The 17,010-nt window shown below is 41.2% G+C and overlaps 2 protein-coding genes across 7 annotated transcripts; one reads left to right on the top strand and one right to left on the bottom strand.

Annotated features, from left to right (window-relative positions):
- Positions 1-777: 777 nt before the first annotated feature.
- Positions 778-14,373, bottom strand: LOC129598456 (uncharacterized). Of its 5 annotated transcripts, none has more exons than XM_055496368.1 (4): positions 6,504-6,717; positions 4,200-4,571; positions 1,965-3,114; positions 778-1,841 (listed from the first exon to the last, which is right to left on the bottom strand). In XM_055496368.1, the coding sequence occupies exons 2-4, from the start codon at positions 4,543-4,545 to the stop codon at positions 1,217-1,219; spliced, it is 2,121 nt and encodes a 706-aa protein (XP_055352343.1). In that variant the 5' UTR covers positions 4,546-4,571; positions 6,504-6,717; the 3' UTR covers positions 778-1,216. The 5 variants fall into 5 exon arrangements, 4 of the variants coding, with proteins under 4 accessions (XP_055352343.1, XP_055352344.1, XP_055352347.1 ...); XR_008691702.1 differs by lacking the exons at positions 778-1,841; positions 1,965-3,114; positions 4,200-4,571; positions 6,504-6,717 and adding exons at positions 7,593-8,209; positions 8,280-10,489; positions 13,510-13,584; positions 13,844-14,373; XM_055496369.1 differs by lacking the exons at positions 778-1,841; positions 1,965-3,114; positions 4,200-4,571; positions 6,504-6,717 and adding exons at positions 7,596-8,209; positions 10,339-10,489; positions 13,510-13,584; positions 13,848-14,365.
- A 188-nt stretch (positions 14,374-14,561) lies between these two features.
- LOC129598457 (uncharacterized) lies at positions 14,562-16,737 on the top strand. 2 transcript variants are annotated; one of them, XM_055496374.1, is made up of 3 exons: positions 14,562-14,763; positions 15,754-16,176; positions 16,471-16,737. In XM_055496374.1, exons 2-3 carry the CDS (start codon positions 15,903-15,905, stop codon positions 16,578-16,580), a joined length of 384 nt encoding a protein of 127 aa, XP_055352349.1. In that variant the 5' UTR covers positions 14,562-14,763; positions 15,754-15,902; the 3' UTR covers positions 16,581-16,737. The 2 variants fall into 2 exon arrangements, with proteins under 2 accessions (XP_055352349.1, XP_055352348.1); XM_055496373.1 differs by lacking the exon at positions 14,562-14,763 and having other exon boundaries at positions 15,480-16,176.
- Positions 16,738-17,010: the final 273 nt, after the last annotated feature.

The raw sequence follows: 17,010 nt of genomic DNA, 5'->3' as shown, positions 1-17,010 counted from the left end.
TTCGACTGGCTCGCTGCTGGCTGAGAGTCAGTCGAAATCCCGGGATCGATATTGGTTTAATTTATCATGTATATGTCGCTCTTCTCAGCTGTTACTCTTGCTTTTTTCGATTTCTAGTTGACGTTTTATCCGTTTTGCAAGTACATTTGTCTTCAGAGGGTCCGACGATCCGATGGTACCACGCAATGGTCCGATGATATCTTAAAGGCGTTTGCGTCATTAGTGATTTTGGTGCTTTGAAATTTGAATGTACAAATGGCTTACCATATTTCGCTGATCCATAGACTTTATGGTCTCATTGACGAACACGGCTATTGCGCTGTAACAACGTAGCCATTGTTTCGTTAATATGAATATTTTCATCCTTGCGACAAACACAAGTCCGTCCCACATCTAATCAATTTCGTTTTGTCCAGAGTTTTGACTTTTAACTGTACCATTAATTTTTGAACGTTATCTATCTTGAGTTGTTTAGGTAAGAAAGCTAAGCACTGTGAAATGTGAACGCATGCTTATACAGTAACAAGCTGCAGCTGTCAAGTTCTTACAACGGCATTGTCGCTTACCCATTGGCGCACTTACTTTTGCTCTGCGAATTATAAGTGGCATAATCCCTTCTTTGTAATAGCGGCACAACCGCACAAGCCTGCTACTGTGATACGGATTAATGCAACGCGGCATCCAAGACAGGCGGCGTTGGTGCAGCGGTGGTGATGGGACTCGCTGCTTTTGCAGTGTAGCGAAATTTTTAATTGATGAGTTACATTCGCACGGAAACTCATTACACAAGTCTGTGTTCTTTGAAATAATTATAGGCTTGTAGCAAAAGCGTTAGCAATGTGATAATTGGTAATGATTGTTTGCACGTACAAACAGACCGGAGCAAGGACACAATGTGAAACTCCCCTTGAAAATAAAAACAGACTAAAAAAGTTAATGCCGTTGACTTCAACATGCACAATTTTAAGCCAGACTTTACCGTTCATTCCCCTTAGCCATTCACAACGCCTTGCCGTTGCATGTGCACTGTCACGATGCACTCACTTTCCTTACGACTAAAAAAATTTAACCAAAAACTTCCAACTCGAGCTAGGAGCGTGATTGCCATTTCCGATTCACGGAATGATCTGGGCAGTGGGCGGTTAGACGAGGTTGCGATGTGGTGGCTACAGTCCTTGTAGAGTCTTATCATTTCTGCCATTTCAGGAGGTAAAAATTACTTTTCCCTGGGAATGTTTGATTCGGTTACGTAATATTCCATTTCATTTTTGACTACCAAACATGTTGTGCTGACCAAGGATGCTCTCTCAAAAACCCTTCGATCCAAATTCGTGTAATTAACAGAAGACCAAGAATTATTTTCCGGATCATACTCTTCCATAAGTTCAGAGAAGCGGTCACAATCGCGTCCCGAGGGGATACAACCGCCAAATACATAAATACGCCCACCTACTGAGAAACTCCCTTGTCCGATTCTGGGCTGTTTCATATCGCATAATCGCTGAGAGATAAAAGTGTTAATATCCATTCGAACGCATGATTTCATGAAGTCAGAGCGAATACTGTTATGCACCGCCAGCTCCCACTCCCGAACTGCGCTAATCGGCTTCTTATTTCCTATCAATGGGATTTTTGTACCGCCAAATATGTAGACATGATTGCCTAATACGCACAACGAGGAATATTGTCTTGGTTCAATGGGATTTTTACATTTTCCAGCATACTCAATGCAGCCTGCCATTGTGTTTAGTCTTTCAGCACGCAAAAACCCGACATCATAAAGTCTTTCGAGGAATATAAGCGCCCCGCTATTTCCATGAATGGCCATTAACCAAACCTTCCTGAAATTAGCACAATTTTGTAAAAACAAAGAGCGTTTCATTTACAACTGATGCTATTGGGTAAAAAACACCTAGTGACCTCCTGAAACCGATGTTATTGCCAATTGCTAAAACAGAACTTACTCAGCAAGATCCGAAGCACTTTGACTTAACGGTGCCTCTTGGCATGAAAGCACAAGACGACTGCCACCAAACTTGATTTTTCCTTCTTTTAAGCATCCTTTATCCCAAAAATAAATAGACTCATCATTTATAACTGGTGTGACGAACCACCGATGAACTGGAAAATTGGTTTCCACTTGATCCCAGCTCTGGCAGTCAAGGCTAAACGAAAAGATGGTAAATAGCGGAGAAGTCGAGTCCTCTGGCTTTGTTTCAACCTGACAGATGATGTATCTGCGTGCAAGAATAAAGGAATCCGGCACATAATAACAGTTGCAAGGTAATGCGGGAACCTGTAGATTCCTCAAGGTATTGTTGCTGGGGCGGAATACATGCGCCCTAACGGACACCGGCATTGTACCTGAGCCATGAAACTGGTGGACGCACAGAACGTCATTGGCTTTAATTTCGTGCAACGGAATTGGTGTGAGTGCATAACAAATACACGATCGGAGTTGCCTGCTTACGCGGTCTCTGTTCCATTTTGAAAACATTTCCACAGCTGCTTTGAGTAAACTGTTCTGCAGTTTTCTCGGCGTCGGTCTACGGTGTGCGTCTACCATGCACATTGCGATCAATTCGGCCAAGGCTGGGTCAATTACTGAGCTGATTAACGGAACGCAACCTTTTGCGTAATGCATGTAGTACTGTGCATCGTTATTGGAATCATATGTTACAGTATCGATGCCTGGCATGCCGAGTTTTTTGCGAGTGATTCCATAATACCAGTCTGCCATTTCGTGGATTACGCAGCCAAGACTCCAGATATCGGTTGCCCGCCCTACAGACGGTGTTTCTAATCCCATAAACCTCTGCATCATTTCTGGAGACATATAACGAAAAGTTCCACCTAGATGAGAAATTTCGTTCGAGATGGTAACACTATGGCGCATCGGAGCGAGGTCGTCTAAATCGGCTATCACCACAACAAAATGGCGATTAAGTTGTGCCTTTCCCAAGATGTTTTTTGGCTTAAGGTCACGATGAATGTGATGGTTATCATGGAGAAACTGTAATCCACTGGCAATTTGCATACCGTAACACACGATCGCTGACATAGAGGATACTTTTCCCGGGATCATCTTCTGTAGCATGAAATCCAAAGTTCCTTCTGCGAAGCAAAGATTCTTTATGGCAGACAATACTAAGCTTCGGTTGAATCAGATTTGATAACTCTGAGGATACAGGTTCAGTTATTATACTACAGATGGTAAGTCAACAGGAACTGAACGCGCCGCAGGGGGGGGGGCAACGTCGGTTAGCTGAACGGCACAGTACACAGATAAGCTAACCGAGCACCAACCGCCCATGTGGCGCGCTACGTACCTCCTGATCTGACACCATATGTCACCGGCAGTAAGGTACAGTATACGGGTCGATACTTGCAGGTCTAAGCCCTTAAGGTGCCTTGGTACAGAAACGATTCATTGGTACAGAAAGGATTATTGTGCCCACTGTGAACCAATGCAAGTCACATAAACCTTTCTGCCGAACCAACTGATCCGGCAGAAAGTTGAGATTGGAATCGGATAGGAAGTTCGGGAATATCCGATTTCATCCTATCCGAATCCGAATTTCGGGCTGGATAGAGGGTCATTATCCGAAACGTCCAGCTACGGATTCGAATAAGGATAATTTTCCGTAGAACTGGGATAGGGTCGGATAATGGCTTCTTATTCGAACTTTGTCCGGGAACCAAAATAAAATAGTTTAATTGTAACGTTTGCGTTGTGCAAAGAGAATTAGTTTGTTCGCACGTCTTGGTTCTTACGCCAGTAAGTCTGAGAAAATGTTAACGGCAGATAACTGGCCCCTTAACACTGGGGTGCGTGAATGGCAATTCACCCCTAAGGAGTAGTAGTTGCCGCTGTCTCGTACGCTTCATCAAACCTGTCCATTTTTAGTTCATAGTTTGTACTCTCATGTTATACTTATTAAAGGCCTCCCAGAGAAGTACAAGGCTGATAGGTTAATAATTAGTACGTAGCATCAACCTTTCTGCTGGATTTTGGGAGAAATATAATGCACCCCATTTGACCTTGAGCCATCAACCCGTTTACATTTCTGCTGGTGACAACCGTTGTTGAATGATCCAATAGCTGGACAGTATATAATCACAGTGATGATCACTGATGGACTAAATCGTAGTACTGCACGAGATACAGGTACATAATGCTGCTTACAGATTCTACGTACCGGTGCAGTATTCCATAACAAATTGCATCTGCCACACTGAATTATTTCCGCGCAAAATGGCAATTTTATAATATCCGAGCAAGTTTTCATGTTTCAGCGTAAGTAACTTCTGCCACTTCTCGCGCTGCTTTCTTCCGTTATCGCTGTTATCAAAAGGCTGGGAATTCGAGTGAATTATTTTAACAGCCACTTCTTGTCCTGTGTACTGATGCAGATGACTCTCGATAACTGTGGCTTTATAGACAATACCATAGCCCCCACGACCAATGAAGTCCGTGAAGTTAAAGGAAAGACTAAGACTGGCTCCAAATGCTTCGATTTCGTCGCCATAGAGAGAAGAATCCATTATTTCGGGAACAACTTAACCTTTGTCTGCAACAAAAAAAAATGCGAAATGTGTTTTTCTTGCAATCAATCTTTCCGATGCGTTTTTTCCTGGAGTCTGGGCATTGCTTCATTGCGAGAAGCGTTTTTCTGAACTCGTCAAATGAATAAACAGTTCTGGGCCCATGGAGACCGTCAGCTACCGCCATTATCAAGGAAATCGGGAAACGTTTATGTAGTCAAATCGGAGAGGCTCACTCCCGTGAATTTCTCCGGCATCAACTGTCCTTGGAGATTCGGCGGGGAAACGTGGCTTCAGTTTTAGGAACAATGGATGGAGTTGAAAAGTTATTTGAACTCTTTCTGTAGTGATAATTAAGCTTCTTTCATTGTTTGGTTAACTTGTAAATGGTTATTGATTTGTACTCTGCCGTTGTTCACAAATAAAGCGATTTTTTAACAGTTCTTTTTGGCCTGCATTGAGTGTCATGTACTAAGTTTTCTTATTTCAAGCCTAAGTTTAAGGTAATGTAGTGTAATTAGCATTTTGTACGTGATGTGCACAATAGTCAATCGCCTAATTGAAGTGCATCAGAAATGTCATTTGTTTTACAAAAGGAGCCGAATGACTAATTTGCTGTGCCATGACTGCGATTAGCCGCATTTTTTGTAGCGGCAATAATGTTTTGTAGTGCAACGTAGTGACATCTGCTTTCGCAATAATTTTATGCATTCTCTGTCAAATGTTTTAGACAGATGGAAAGTTTGAAATGAGGCAATTTTTTTCTTGATTAGAGCGGTATGCAGTATTAGTTAGTCTTTAAATAAGCTGGAAACATGCGAACGATTTCGAGGATTTCAACAGTGAAAAACAACCACTACAAATTATTTTCAGTTTTAAGTAACGGTAGGTAGGCACTAGATAACAGGCAGAACGTTTTTAGCAAAAAACGAGCGGTTAGTTAGCAAAATTACCAAATCGAAGAAAGCAAGGAGGGCACGTGCCGGAAGGGGTACCCTCCAAATTTGCATTTGGACCCCATGATGCCTTTGGTTGCCATCGTGCGTGGGTTTCTGACCACATCCTCGAACATCGAATTCTCGCTACGTTTAGGCGTTTTAGTTCTAGCCTAAAGCAGTGTACTTCCATACGCGTATTGTACGATTGATACTGATATGCTAACTTTCTCGTTTTACTTCTTCGGTTGACTGCCAGTTTGTCTGCTTGAATAGGTACACGCAAGTGCTCAGTTCGCTAGTCCCATTAGCAACTCGTGCAGGTGTTATCAATGCTATACCGGTACTTCGCTTTTTCTCATATTCCGGTCACGTTAACTATACAGTTTCATATTCCTGCCACCAGGTAGCAAAATGTTCCAACAAAACAAATTCACAGAAATGGTTAGTCTTCATAGAAGCGACCACTCTCATTAAATTTGAAGCGTAAACATCAATAAATTTGTTAACAAAACAAAACAAATAACGGAAACTCTGAACCGGGTGAGACGCAAAAAACCGCTTTTTTACGTCTAAAAATTTCAGAGAATAATTTTAATGAACCCCTGACACCGTGAGGGTTGGGTTAGTTGGACTTGCTAAGCGAACTACACATTGATGGGTGGCTAATGGCAGTGCGATCTGCAGCTATTCATGTAGTGCGCCACATGTGCGGTCGTACCAGTGACCGGTAACCGGAATATGAAACCATTCACTCAAAGTGACCGGAATATGAGAAATAGCGAAGTATCACTAAAGATTACAGCTGGAAGTTTCGGAGGCGCCTGTAGTCGTACGAGTGCGACGACTATATACGAGTGCCGGTCGTGTTGGTGATGTGGACGCTTTTAGTGGTACAAGCGGGTGATAAAAGTTGTAATAATGGTTGTAATGGTCTAGACTCTAGGACCATCAGTAACTATAATTATTTCAAGAAAGGTTTGCCCATATACACACTACACAGAGAGGTGACAGCAAACTTACCTTTCGAATGTCCTTCGTGGAAAACTGGACGAATTAGCCGTATTGCTAAAACGAACCCGCACTCTAGTGGTGATTGAGAGGTTTGAGTTGCATGACCATATGATTATATCGAAGATAAGGCAAATACGGTATTTATTTTGTTCACTTAAAGGAAATATAATAGCTTACAACATAGTACTGCAATGGCTAGAAAAATTTTGGGTAGCATTTTGCAAAGGCCGGCTGGGAAACGTGTCACGATTGTAGCTGTGTACTTAAGAGCAAGTAAACTAATGCGCAAATAAGCTCTATGGATGACTATGATCCGCAGTGGACTTGTGTAAACTCCAGTGCCAACAGACTTGATAAGCCATTTCTCCATAAAAGTTTAAAAAGTTTGCTTTTAATTTATCTTTGAAGATGGCTGATAATGGAACTCCGCACGACGGCGGGAAGTGCAAACACGTGAATTTGTGACCAGCGACAAAGCGTAGTATTAGTGAACTGAAACGCCTATTGTATATACCTGCCGGTTTATAACCTACATAAACATGCACACGATGCCCGGGTGCAGCGTTTAGACAAACTCCGTGGTATGACTTGGTCGAGCCGCAGCAGTAGACAACCGCAATTCTCTGAAGGTAATTTTTAACATGTCCGGTGATGCACTTTTTTCGTGATTTCCTCGGGCAATGATGACGTAAGTTCCCTCTGCTGACGCCCAACGGACGTTGGAAACCGTCTGGATTACTCAACAGTTTTCAAAAATATCCACGCAGAAATGTGCGTTGGTATACGAGACGTATTTAAAGACGTGCAGTACCAAGCATCCAAAAAATGACCGAACGCTTTCCCACAAATCCTCGCGTGGCCCCTTACTATCATGGTGAACGAAATCAACTTTGACACTGTTGGATCCGCAAAAAAAGTGTTATTTGAATACTACAATATTGAACACAGACTTGCGTATTGTAATTGTTAAAAATTAATTTTACGCAACTGCCCCAACGTGGGCCGTCACCCTTGTATCTGATTTACTGTGTTATATTACTGTTTTGCTGTCCTTTTTTTCACGTTTATTGGTAAGACATTCTTCTTCGGTGCCCAGAACTCACAAAATATAGCCTAGAATCAAATTTTGGAAACACTTACTACTTAGTCAACTATCTTTATAGAACTCGTTTAACGGAGAGTAGCGCCCAGTCACCGTTGCGGTTTATTGGCATCCAAAATTGATCAAGCTATCTGCAGTCGCCGCACCACAATGAAACACCATATTCGTTACCGTTAAGCAAGCGAGCCACTTCGTTTGCAAAATCATTGCAATCGAACGTTGTGCGCTCGTATTTGTGTTTACCATCCACCCGAGCAACAGTATTACAAACCTCTCGAACAGAAAAGTAGCCAATATATTTGCATTTAGTGGCATTCAACCGATTAGTGACGAAATAACTGTAATCTTTGCCCGCCACTCTCCATTGGTAAATGACAAATTCGTTATTTGGAACCTCCACGACTATAAAATGGTGGCGCACTTTTTGAGATCCAGTATATCCAGACAAATAGTCGATCGAATAAATATATGTGTGCCCGGATTCGTAGTCCTTCCCACCGGTGTATTTCTCGCCGTAGATAGCACTATCGGGCCTGCTTTGTGCTCCCTTTATATCTAACGTGACAGTGCCGTTTTCATCGCTGCTGCTGTTGCCCATCTTGCCACAATTTATCTGCACAATTGTAAACTTTTCAACCACCGCAATAAAAAAACATCAAAATGGCTATCGCTCCAGTACTTACTGTGTGGAGGAATAACTGAGGTCGACTGGCTGAGCTGATTTTCGTTGAATTATTAGAAAAAACGTGTATTGTGTAAATTGTTAGAAAATAAGCAAATCATTAAAAAAAATTTCGAAGCTCCTGTATAACTAGGTGTTAAAGCTATTACCAAATCTACCACTCGACGAGCTACTAAATTCGAAGAATGATTAATCTATGTTAGACTTCACACAGCAAAGAAAAGCGGTTTTAAATGCGCTTTTGGTTCCTAGAACAAGCGATTCGCTCTCAGAGAGTGTTCAAATAACTGGTGGGTCGGTTTGTTTGCCAGTTTTATCAATGCAAACAATCTGCAGAACTTTTATCTAGCACACAATAAGTGTAAACACTGAAAAAATAAACAGATGGTTAATTTCACTGCGGAGAGTTTGTGTGAAACGGCAAAAACACAGGCTGTCACGACCTGTGTTCATTATAGAATCGTGACGGTGAAATTTATTTTACTTTGCTTTTCCGGCTGCATTTCTTCAGGTTCACTATGCCTTTGACTTATTGCCAGCGAAAAACGATTTTTACCAAAGGTAGGAGCTGTTATCATGGCTTTTTCAAAAGGTAAATTCGAGCGGTGATGGTTTCCGCGGTTTTACAGGTAAAGGCAAATACAAAGCAAAGGTCGAAAAGACAAAGGGAATAGATGGGGAATGCAGTCAATCTAAACTTAGCCAACCTACTTATGGATGGAAACCCTGTTTGTTTCCTTTTGGTATAAGTCAGATTTGTATTTGATCAGTTTTGAATTTAACTGTAAAAAGCATTGTTTTCGCCACATTACAGCAAGAGGAACTCCGTAAAGTTTGAAATATTGTTATTAAATAAAGTTACAGTACATACTCTGTATTTCTATAATTAATTAAGTATTTGCATTGGTTGATTACTTTCTAAACAGCTTAAACATGTTATTGCGCTTTTATCTGCTTTGATCACTATATTTTATCGTTAAAAACTTAGGCTGTTGCGTTCATAAAGCGGTTTTCATGCTCGTGAAATGGGAGAAATTTAAGGGAAGTGACGCGGTACATGGTCCAACATTCGTATACATGCACGAAATATTTCACCTTTGCGCACTCCAGAACACTTTTTTGTTTTGTTTTATGATTCTGTAGACAGGTGACTTGTTTTCATAGACATAAATACCGTTTGTACGCCCAACATTTGGTTCCGATCTGTATTTAAATTTTTCACTTTAGGGCACACAGGTATGAAGACTGTTTTTACACCGAAGCAGAGCTGCATCATTTTTTTCAGTTTTAAAATGAATATTAAAATTTTAATGTCCTTTTTTTAAAATTAAGAGAAATGTTATAACCTTGATTCGATGTAAAACTATCCTCATGCATATGTGCATTAATGCATTATTATGCAATATTTAAAACGGATCGGTCCACAATGAGACTTTTGTTACACCGGAAGGCATTCAAACATCTTGAAATTTTCTCACAGCAGTAATTCCCGGACCGGATGGTGCGCGCACAAGCGACTTTCACGTCTATGTACAGATATACAAATCATCTGGCTACGGCCAATGTCATAAACAAAGCACAAATTGTTTGAGAGCACGCAAAAGGGGCAGTTTTCGTGCATCTATGCGAATGGTACCCTGTACCGTGTCACTTCCTTTAAGCATTCTGTCGTCTGAAATTACATTTTTTTTGTTCAAATTCATTTATTCGATCTTTCTTAGCTTTGTGCCCAAGTCGTTCGGCATCCGAAATGATCAAGCTCTTGTGCAGCCGCTGCACCAAAATGAAACACCATATTCATTACCGCTAAGCATTTGTGCCACTTCATTTGCAAAATCATTGCAGTCGAACGTTGTACGATCGTTCTCGTGTTTGTGTTCTTCGTCCACATGAGCAACAGCGTTACACACTTCTCGTACAGAAAAGTAGCCAACATATTTGCATTTGGTAGCATTCAACCGATTAGTGACGAAATAACTGTAATCTCTGCCCGCCACTCTCCATTGGTAAATGACAAATTCGTTACTCGGAAGCTCCACAGCTATAAAATGGTGGCATACTTTCCTGGATCCGGTATATCCGGAAAAATAGTCGATTGAGTAAATATATGTATGCCCGAATTCGTAATCCTTCCCACTGGAGCAGTACTTCTCGCCATAGATATCACTATCGTGTTCAGCAGGAACGCTGCCGCTGTTGCCCATCTTGTTGCTGTCCACAAAAGGAAGCTTTTAGTTAGCCGCAAAAAACACAAAAACAGTTACTTCCATACTAATTACGAAGCATTAACTGAGGCCACTGGTTGACGTTAATTTCACTTAAAAAATTAGCAGAAAATGTGTTTTTATTACCTGTATGGTAGTAGTATTACAACTATAACACTCAGTCCGTGAGTCAGCTGCTAAATTTATCAACTGATTAGTTTAAGTCAGGCAAGGAATGTCGGGTTTTAACGAATTCTTATTCATACTACAAGTGATTTGCTTTCACTGAACGATAAAATGCAGGTAGATGTGCAAGTGCGCATCTGTTTGCTAATTTAATCATGCATACAACCAGCAGTATTTGGTCTATAATTCTCTCACACGTTCAATGTAAACAGACCAACCGCTTTTGAATTTCATCGCGCACTTTCGGTGCCACAGTGCAAAGCGGCCAAATACTGTACACCACTCTTACCAACTTATTACTCAAGTAGTTAAATACGCGTAACCAGTGTACAGATACAGTCCTGGCAAAAATTGGCGCAGTTGCGTTAATACGAGTAATATTATAAATTGATGTTTGCAATCGTTCTGCGTGTACACATATTGTAACGTCTTATTGCGAACCCGGGCATAAGGAAACCGGTATTTTTTCCAGTTTGAGTGACAAGCCAAGCAGTTATTAAGAATCTGTATGGAGAAGTCGCCATTTTAAAAAGCTAACTCTGCCGTTCTAAAGCTTCACCAACCGACTCCTCTAAATTCCAATTTTAACGGGGCGTTTCTGGAGACTGTTGCATAACAGATGTTCGTTACGGGATACCAAAAGCGTTTTGCGCGATCATGGCCTTCACTCGAAAGAAGGGTCATCTGCCATAGGCTCGTAGGTTATAAATACCCACGGAAGAATACTCGTACAATGGTCACGCAGGGCCCAGTGAAACTGAATGGTGCCAGGTGTTTTCAATAGCAGTCTTATTTGGCAAACAGCTCGGGCGCATCCTTTTGCTCTCTGAGTGAGTGCTTAACAGTATTTTCATACACATTAACTGAACCTGTATATTTGTCAAAAGGATGAAAAAAATTTTAATGGTAAAAAAAGGGAATTTTTGAGGCTAATTTGTGAAATCCGGAACGTTCAAAATAGTGGCGCTTACGTTAGCATTCCAATAATATAACAATGTCCATAATCCTATGCTACAATTATAGTACTGTGTACAACAATTCTTAAGGTGAATTTCCACTCACATTACACTATTTTAAATTATACAGGAATCGATAGAGAATTCATTTCTCTCTCTACTGATGTGGATTAAAAAGCTCGTGGTTGGTGCTTGATCAAAAATTATATAACTATGACGATACTTTTTTGATTCACTTTTTTTCTTTTTCGAAATTTTTATTTTTTCTGGCTTGTATGTTGCTGTATTCTGAATAGGGTACTGGAAGTATCTGCATTTATCTATGTAATGATATATTTCCTGCTCTATTTTATTATTTTAAAATTTAAAATCAAAAAAGCATGTTTTGTTGCTAATAAGACCTAATCTTGTTGATGCTAATCTTGGATGCTTTGCTCTTAATCAGCAAAAAACTTTCTCTTCGAATTAGAAGTTAACTATAGAAAGTAGCCCATAATATCTGGGCAGCTAGGACGTAGAAACGACAAAGAGACACTTAATTCGTACACACTCAACTTTTCTTAATGAAGTCTCAGTTTGAATTTGTTTAAAAAAAAAAGAGAGACAGACATGAAATTACTTGAACACCTTGCAGCTGTCAAGGACATAAATTAATAACGATGATTTTCGGGCTAGCAAACTGGACACGTGAAGCCTCCGGAATCGCATACCAACATGCTGTGATACTATTAATTGCTATTTGCTACATTCAAATCGAAATTTAGCGTTTTTATCCCGCCTTCGCTTGCCCAAAGAGCGTATGAGACCTTGTGTAGTGATTAATTGTACAGTCATAATCTTACGCCCTTAAAACGAAATTTTGTGAGCCTGAAACTTGTGCTGTGTTTGTGAACTGTGACGTCGGATAAAACCCATTAACGCTCAAGTAAACACTTGTGGTCGCAGTGGGCGCTCGACTAACCATATATTGCGTGCGAATGCTCTACCGTAACTTGTAAACCGTGTGGCACGTAGAGCAGTGGGCGAAACTTGGCTTTTATTAATTAAAATTCATTAATCTCTTAACGCATCAGGGACTTTGATCGATGAAGTTCCCACTACGAAAACCGTAACGACGCAACCGCTGAACAGAAGAAACAAAACTAAATTAAAGAAATCAGGGCGATCAGAATCAGCATCTTAAAAAATTCTGTCACATGGTTTTTGTGGTCAATGTAAATCTAATTAATTAACAATTTTAGGGAGAAAATTACAATGAACGGCTTAAAAGGTACAAGCATAGCAGTTGTAAAAGCGCTCATTCAATGCCTGCCCGTAGTATTGGCCATAGCCGCTGACTTCAGAACTTACTGCCGCGAATTCAGCTAAAGATACTGATGCTGTCTGTCCAAACTGTCAGTTAAAAACCGGATGAATTTCCTGTAAAAATTGAGGAGCAGGTATTGCACTGACATGGCGGCCGCCACAACTACAGTTCTTCATTGACAAATTAGAGTTGGTTCCTGTCCGATCTAAGATTTCGCTAAGCACAATTGTGGACGAGATCATAAAGGTAACGGTCTTTAACAGAACACCGTAGTTTAGGCATCAGTAATCACTAGTTTGACTTGACTACTTGCACTTCTACAGATATTTGATTCTTTTGTGGTTAATACCGTGCTTACCCCTGCAAGAAAATTGCGGCAAACATGAAAAAGGTCAACACCCTTGAATACTACAGGATGATCCCGAACCAGTGCTGCAAAGTTGCCCACATAGGATTCTACCTATCCCAAACCGAGAAATGGAGCCGTAAATGTTTCCAGGTTTTTTACCCGTTATTTTAATTTCAATACTAATTTAAATTCTAAAGTTAAGTAGCCAAAAAGATTACAGTGTGGCTTACCTGAAAGACAGCCATCTCAGAGCCAGTTTGTTTCTGGTCCAAAGCTTCATGTAACGCCAAACCGAGCGCTTCGGACTATAATCGCGATTACAGCCATAAAGCGGTTTTCGCTAATGTTCTACTACAGCTTTCTTTTTAACTCGAAAGCCTTAGCCTTTAAGTTATATGTCTGTTGATTTGTACATATACATAGATATACTTCTACAGAAGGTTTCGTAGCACTGTATGGCTTTGTGCACTCCAGCCATCAGTCCCAGGCAGCCGATGTACCCAGCCATCACCATCACGTTAAAATAATTCACCAAGTACGCAAAAAGAAATGCTTCTTCATTACCCACAATCGCAGCAATAAATCCACAAATTGCAAGCAGGTCCAGTCCGTAAATTGCAAACAGTGAATTGCCATATATGCTGTATTCAAGTTTGCAGAACAGCGTAAAACATCCAAATAACGCTGGAGTTCCATGTAAGAAATTGCTGTTTTTGACTTCGCCACTTCCTTGCGCTTTCCCCACGCTTGTTGGAACGATATCATCTTGCTCCACCACGGTAAACAGCACTGAATATCTTTTAAAGTAGTTTCTTTGAAAATCCGGGTATATAAAAGCGCACTGATATACACCTGCTGTGAGAGGAAATACGGAAAGGCGTTAAAAAGTGACCAGATAGTGATAAATAACCATGTCGGAATGCGTAAAGGCGTCCTACGGATAAGAAGCCGAACAATCGAAGACAGCGTTCTTGACAAGCAAAAATGGCAGCAACTTCCTTCTTATAATCGTGTGGTTTCTCCTTGTCTTTGTGCAGTTAAAATTCGCTAACTGAATTTCTTGACAGCTGTAGCATTTTCATATGGTGTATTATTTACTACACTTTACAGCTATCAAAACAAAAGCGTTATTGTATGCATATCAAAATACCAGGGAACGTTCGTGATCAGTACAGATACAGTAGTAAATACCGTACTACTGTAGAAAAGATAAACGATTATACAGAAGAATCGAGGTTGATATATAGCTGCGATATCGAATCATCGACTAGCGACGACCAGAGATACGTGCTGAACTAGCCTCCGCTAAATTACGCCTCCGCTAAATTACGATCCTCATATTTCGGCTACTATTTCTTTACTTCCGGATACTAATTGCGGCATCGACCAGATTGTGGTCGCACCGGGGTTACGTCAATAGGAACAAATCTCCATATATTCCTCGGCGCTTCACCTTGGTGTGGAATATTGGACATTGTCAGAGAGTACATATAAAATCATGGAATTTTTATTGTACGTATACGTAAACACTGGCGAATTCAGTGAACTCGCCGGAGTTGAAGGGCCACTAAGAACCAAGAAGCCAAAAAAGGGTTAACAGATTGCGGTAAAAACTATTAAAAATGTTTTACAAGAAAATGTAGTAAGGTTATAACTGCTTCAGCTAGATTTATTAAGCATGCTGCCGGGCCAAAACCTGCATCAAACGTCAAATTTTGCTCGGGACTTTAAGCCAGCAACCGTATTTACTCTGACTTGCTAAGACTTTCATTAATAATAATCGAAATATGACAAATTTCAGCGAGGGATTAAAGGGCCAGAAACAATTCCATATTATCATGCGAAGATTTTACAAAAAAAGTGCATTTTTGTGCCAAAATGACACGCGTCTTTGCTGCGGAAATTGCTAGACATTCTTTAAAAAATAGCTAATTTCTTTGGTTTAAGGCGCGATTTGGCGCACGATTTATCAATAAAAAAAGCAAAAGGACTTTTATTTTCTTGGCAAGTAAGTATTGATTCTGCTATGTCTGCCTAACTGTGCCTATATTTCGCGCAGCAACTGAAATTTATTTATTAAAGCCCATACATTGCCTATGGCAAAACAACCCACCAGCTACTGAACAATTTTACGGGCTTACGCTCAAGTGTTCACGTAAGCACTTCCGAAGTCAGCAAAGTTTCGGTGCAGACACGGACATGACAGTAGGAAAAACACTTCAGGTCCCAGTGTTACCAGAGAATTCCTGGATTACGTGCCGTCACGGTGCCTGGCTCGGATGGCGGCTAGTTCGTGGAAAATGCTGACGAATGTACAACACCGGCCAAGGACAGCGCTATAAAAAGCACTCACTGCATGTTCTTTCTCAATAGCGTGCTGTGGAGGAAGCACTTCGTTAACTAATAGTTTTGTGTTCTAAGAAAAATGTTCGGTGTTTTGTTACTGTGTTTAACTGCGCTGCTCTCGTTTCCAGCGGCCAACGGAGACGACGTAAAGTTCACCATTCCTGCAGGTCAGCCGGCCGGCATCCCGCAGTTCATTCGCATCGAAGAACCCTTTCCTGACGGAAAAAGCAACGCTGATAAACAGTACGACTCTATAGGCCTGGCCAACCCGGACATAATGGACCTATTCAAAGTTAATGATCTGCCACATGACAGACTCAAGCCGGGGGAGAAGAGGTGTCCCGTGGACGGCGATCCTCACTGCCGTAACTGCGTGGCAGGATACGCGGACAGTGACTTTGTGCAGTCGCAATGCTGTTTCGCCCATCACTGGGCCTGGATGAATAAACGTACCATCCGCGACGTCCTGCCGTACCGCTTCCATCTATCACCTGTGAACCAAACGGAACTCCCCAAGGATCGCTACCATACCTGTGGCGCGATATGGCAAGGTACGCACATCTCTCCGATACTTCCTTTCTCTCAGAGGCGATTTTATTTAGCACGTGTTTTCCATAATGACAATTGATTTCGTCGCAAGCTAACGCTTTTTATTTGTCGACCTTTTCCGGCGTTTAGGTTGATAACGTTTGTAATTAAATTTATTACAAAAAACTACAATTGTGCTTAATTGACTACGTACCACTTAAGTCACTTTTTTAAATTCAGTTTTGAAACACAACGCCCGTTGTGCCTTATACGGTAATTTTGCGAAAGTGATCAAGCACAGTTTGGGTGTTTTGTAGTTGATCCGTGCACGATGGAACCAGTGGCGACTATCCCTGATGGACCCTACATCCCGTGCCGCCAGCGCAACGCTTGTCCGCAAGTTAGACAAGATGGAACCATATGGTGACGCCCGTAGATTGTCACCCGATAGCCGCGTTACCAGATAAGAAGATTGGCATCGAAACTGTCATGGCCTGATTCTTGTAATAATTCTCAATTCGCCATTGGCCTTTCTACGTCTTTCTTTCTAATCGTTTTCGTTGCCATGCAATGCACTCTATTGTTACCGCAAAAAAATACTTATCGATGTTGATGCGTTTGTTAGCGGTTCGACCCCGAAAAGGTAGTCTTATGGCAATTACAGAATGGCCTACACAGTTATTTCATTTATTTGCGCCCATTGGCATCCCAGAGAAACGAAATTGATTTTTCCGAAGGCTCGGTGTCGGCCGGTTGAACTTCCGGGGGAGTGTACGGAATCTCGTGGCCGTTCGTTGTTAACACCGATGATAAATAAACTGGTTACACATAGGCTGACATAGCAGTCAAACACAACA

This window comes from Paramacrobiotus metropolitanus, unplaced genomic scaffold, assembly GCF_019649055.1.
Source record: "Paramacrobiotus metropolitanus isolate TYO unplaced genomic scaffold, Prichtersi_v1.0 Parri_scaffold0000123, whole genome shotgun sequence".
Taxonomy (NCBI): Eukaryota; Metazoa; Tardigrada; class Eutardigrada; order Parachela; family Macrobiotidae; genus Paramacrobiotus; species Paramacrobiotus metropolitanus.
This window is presented reverse-complemented; position numbering and strand designations above follow the sequence as displayed.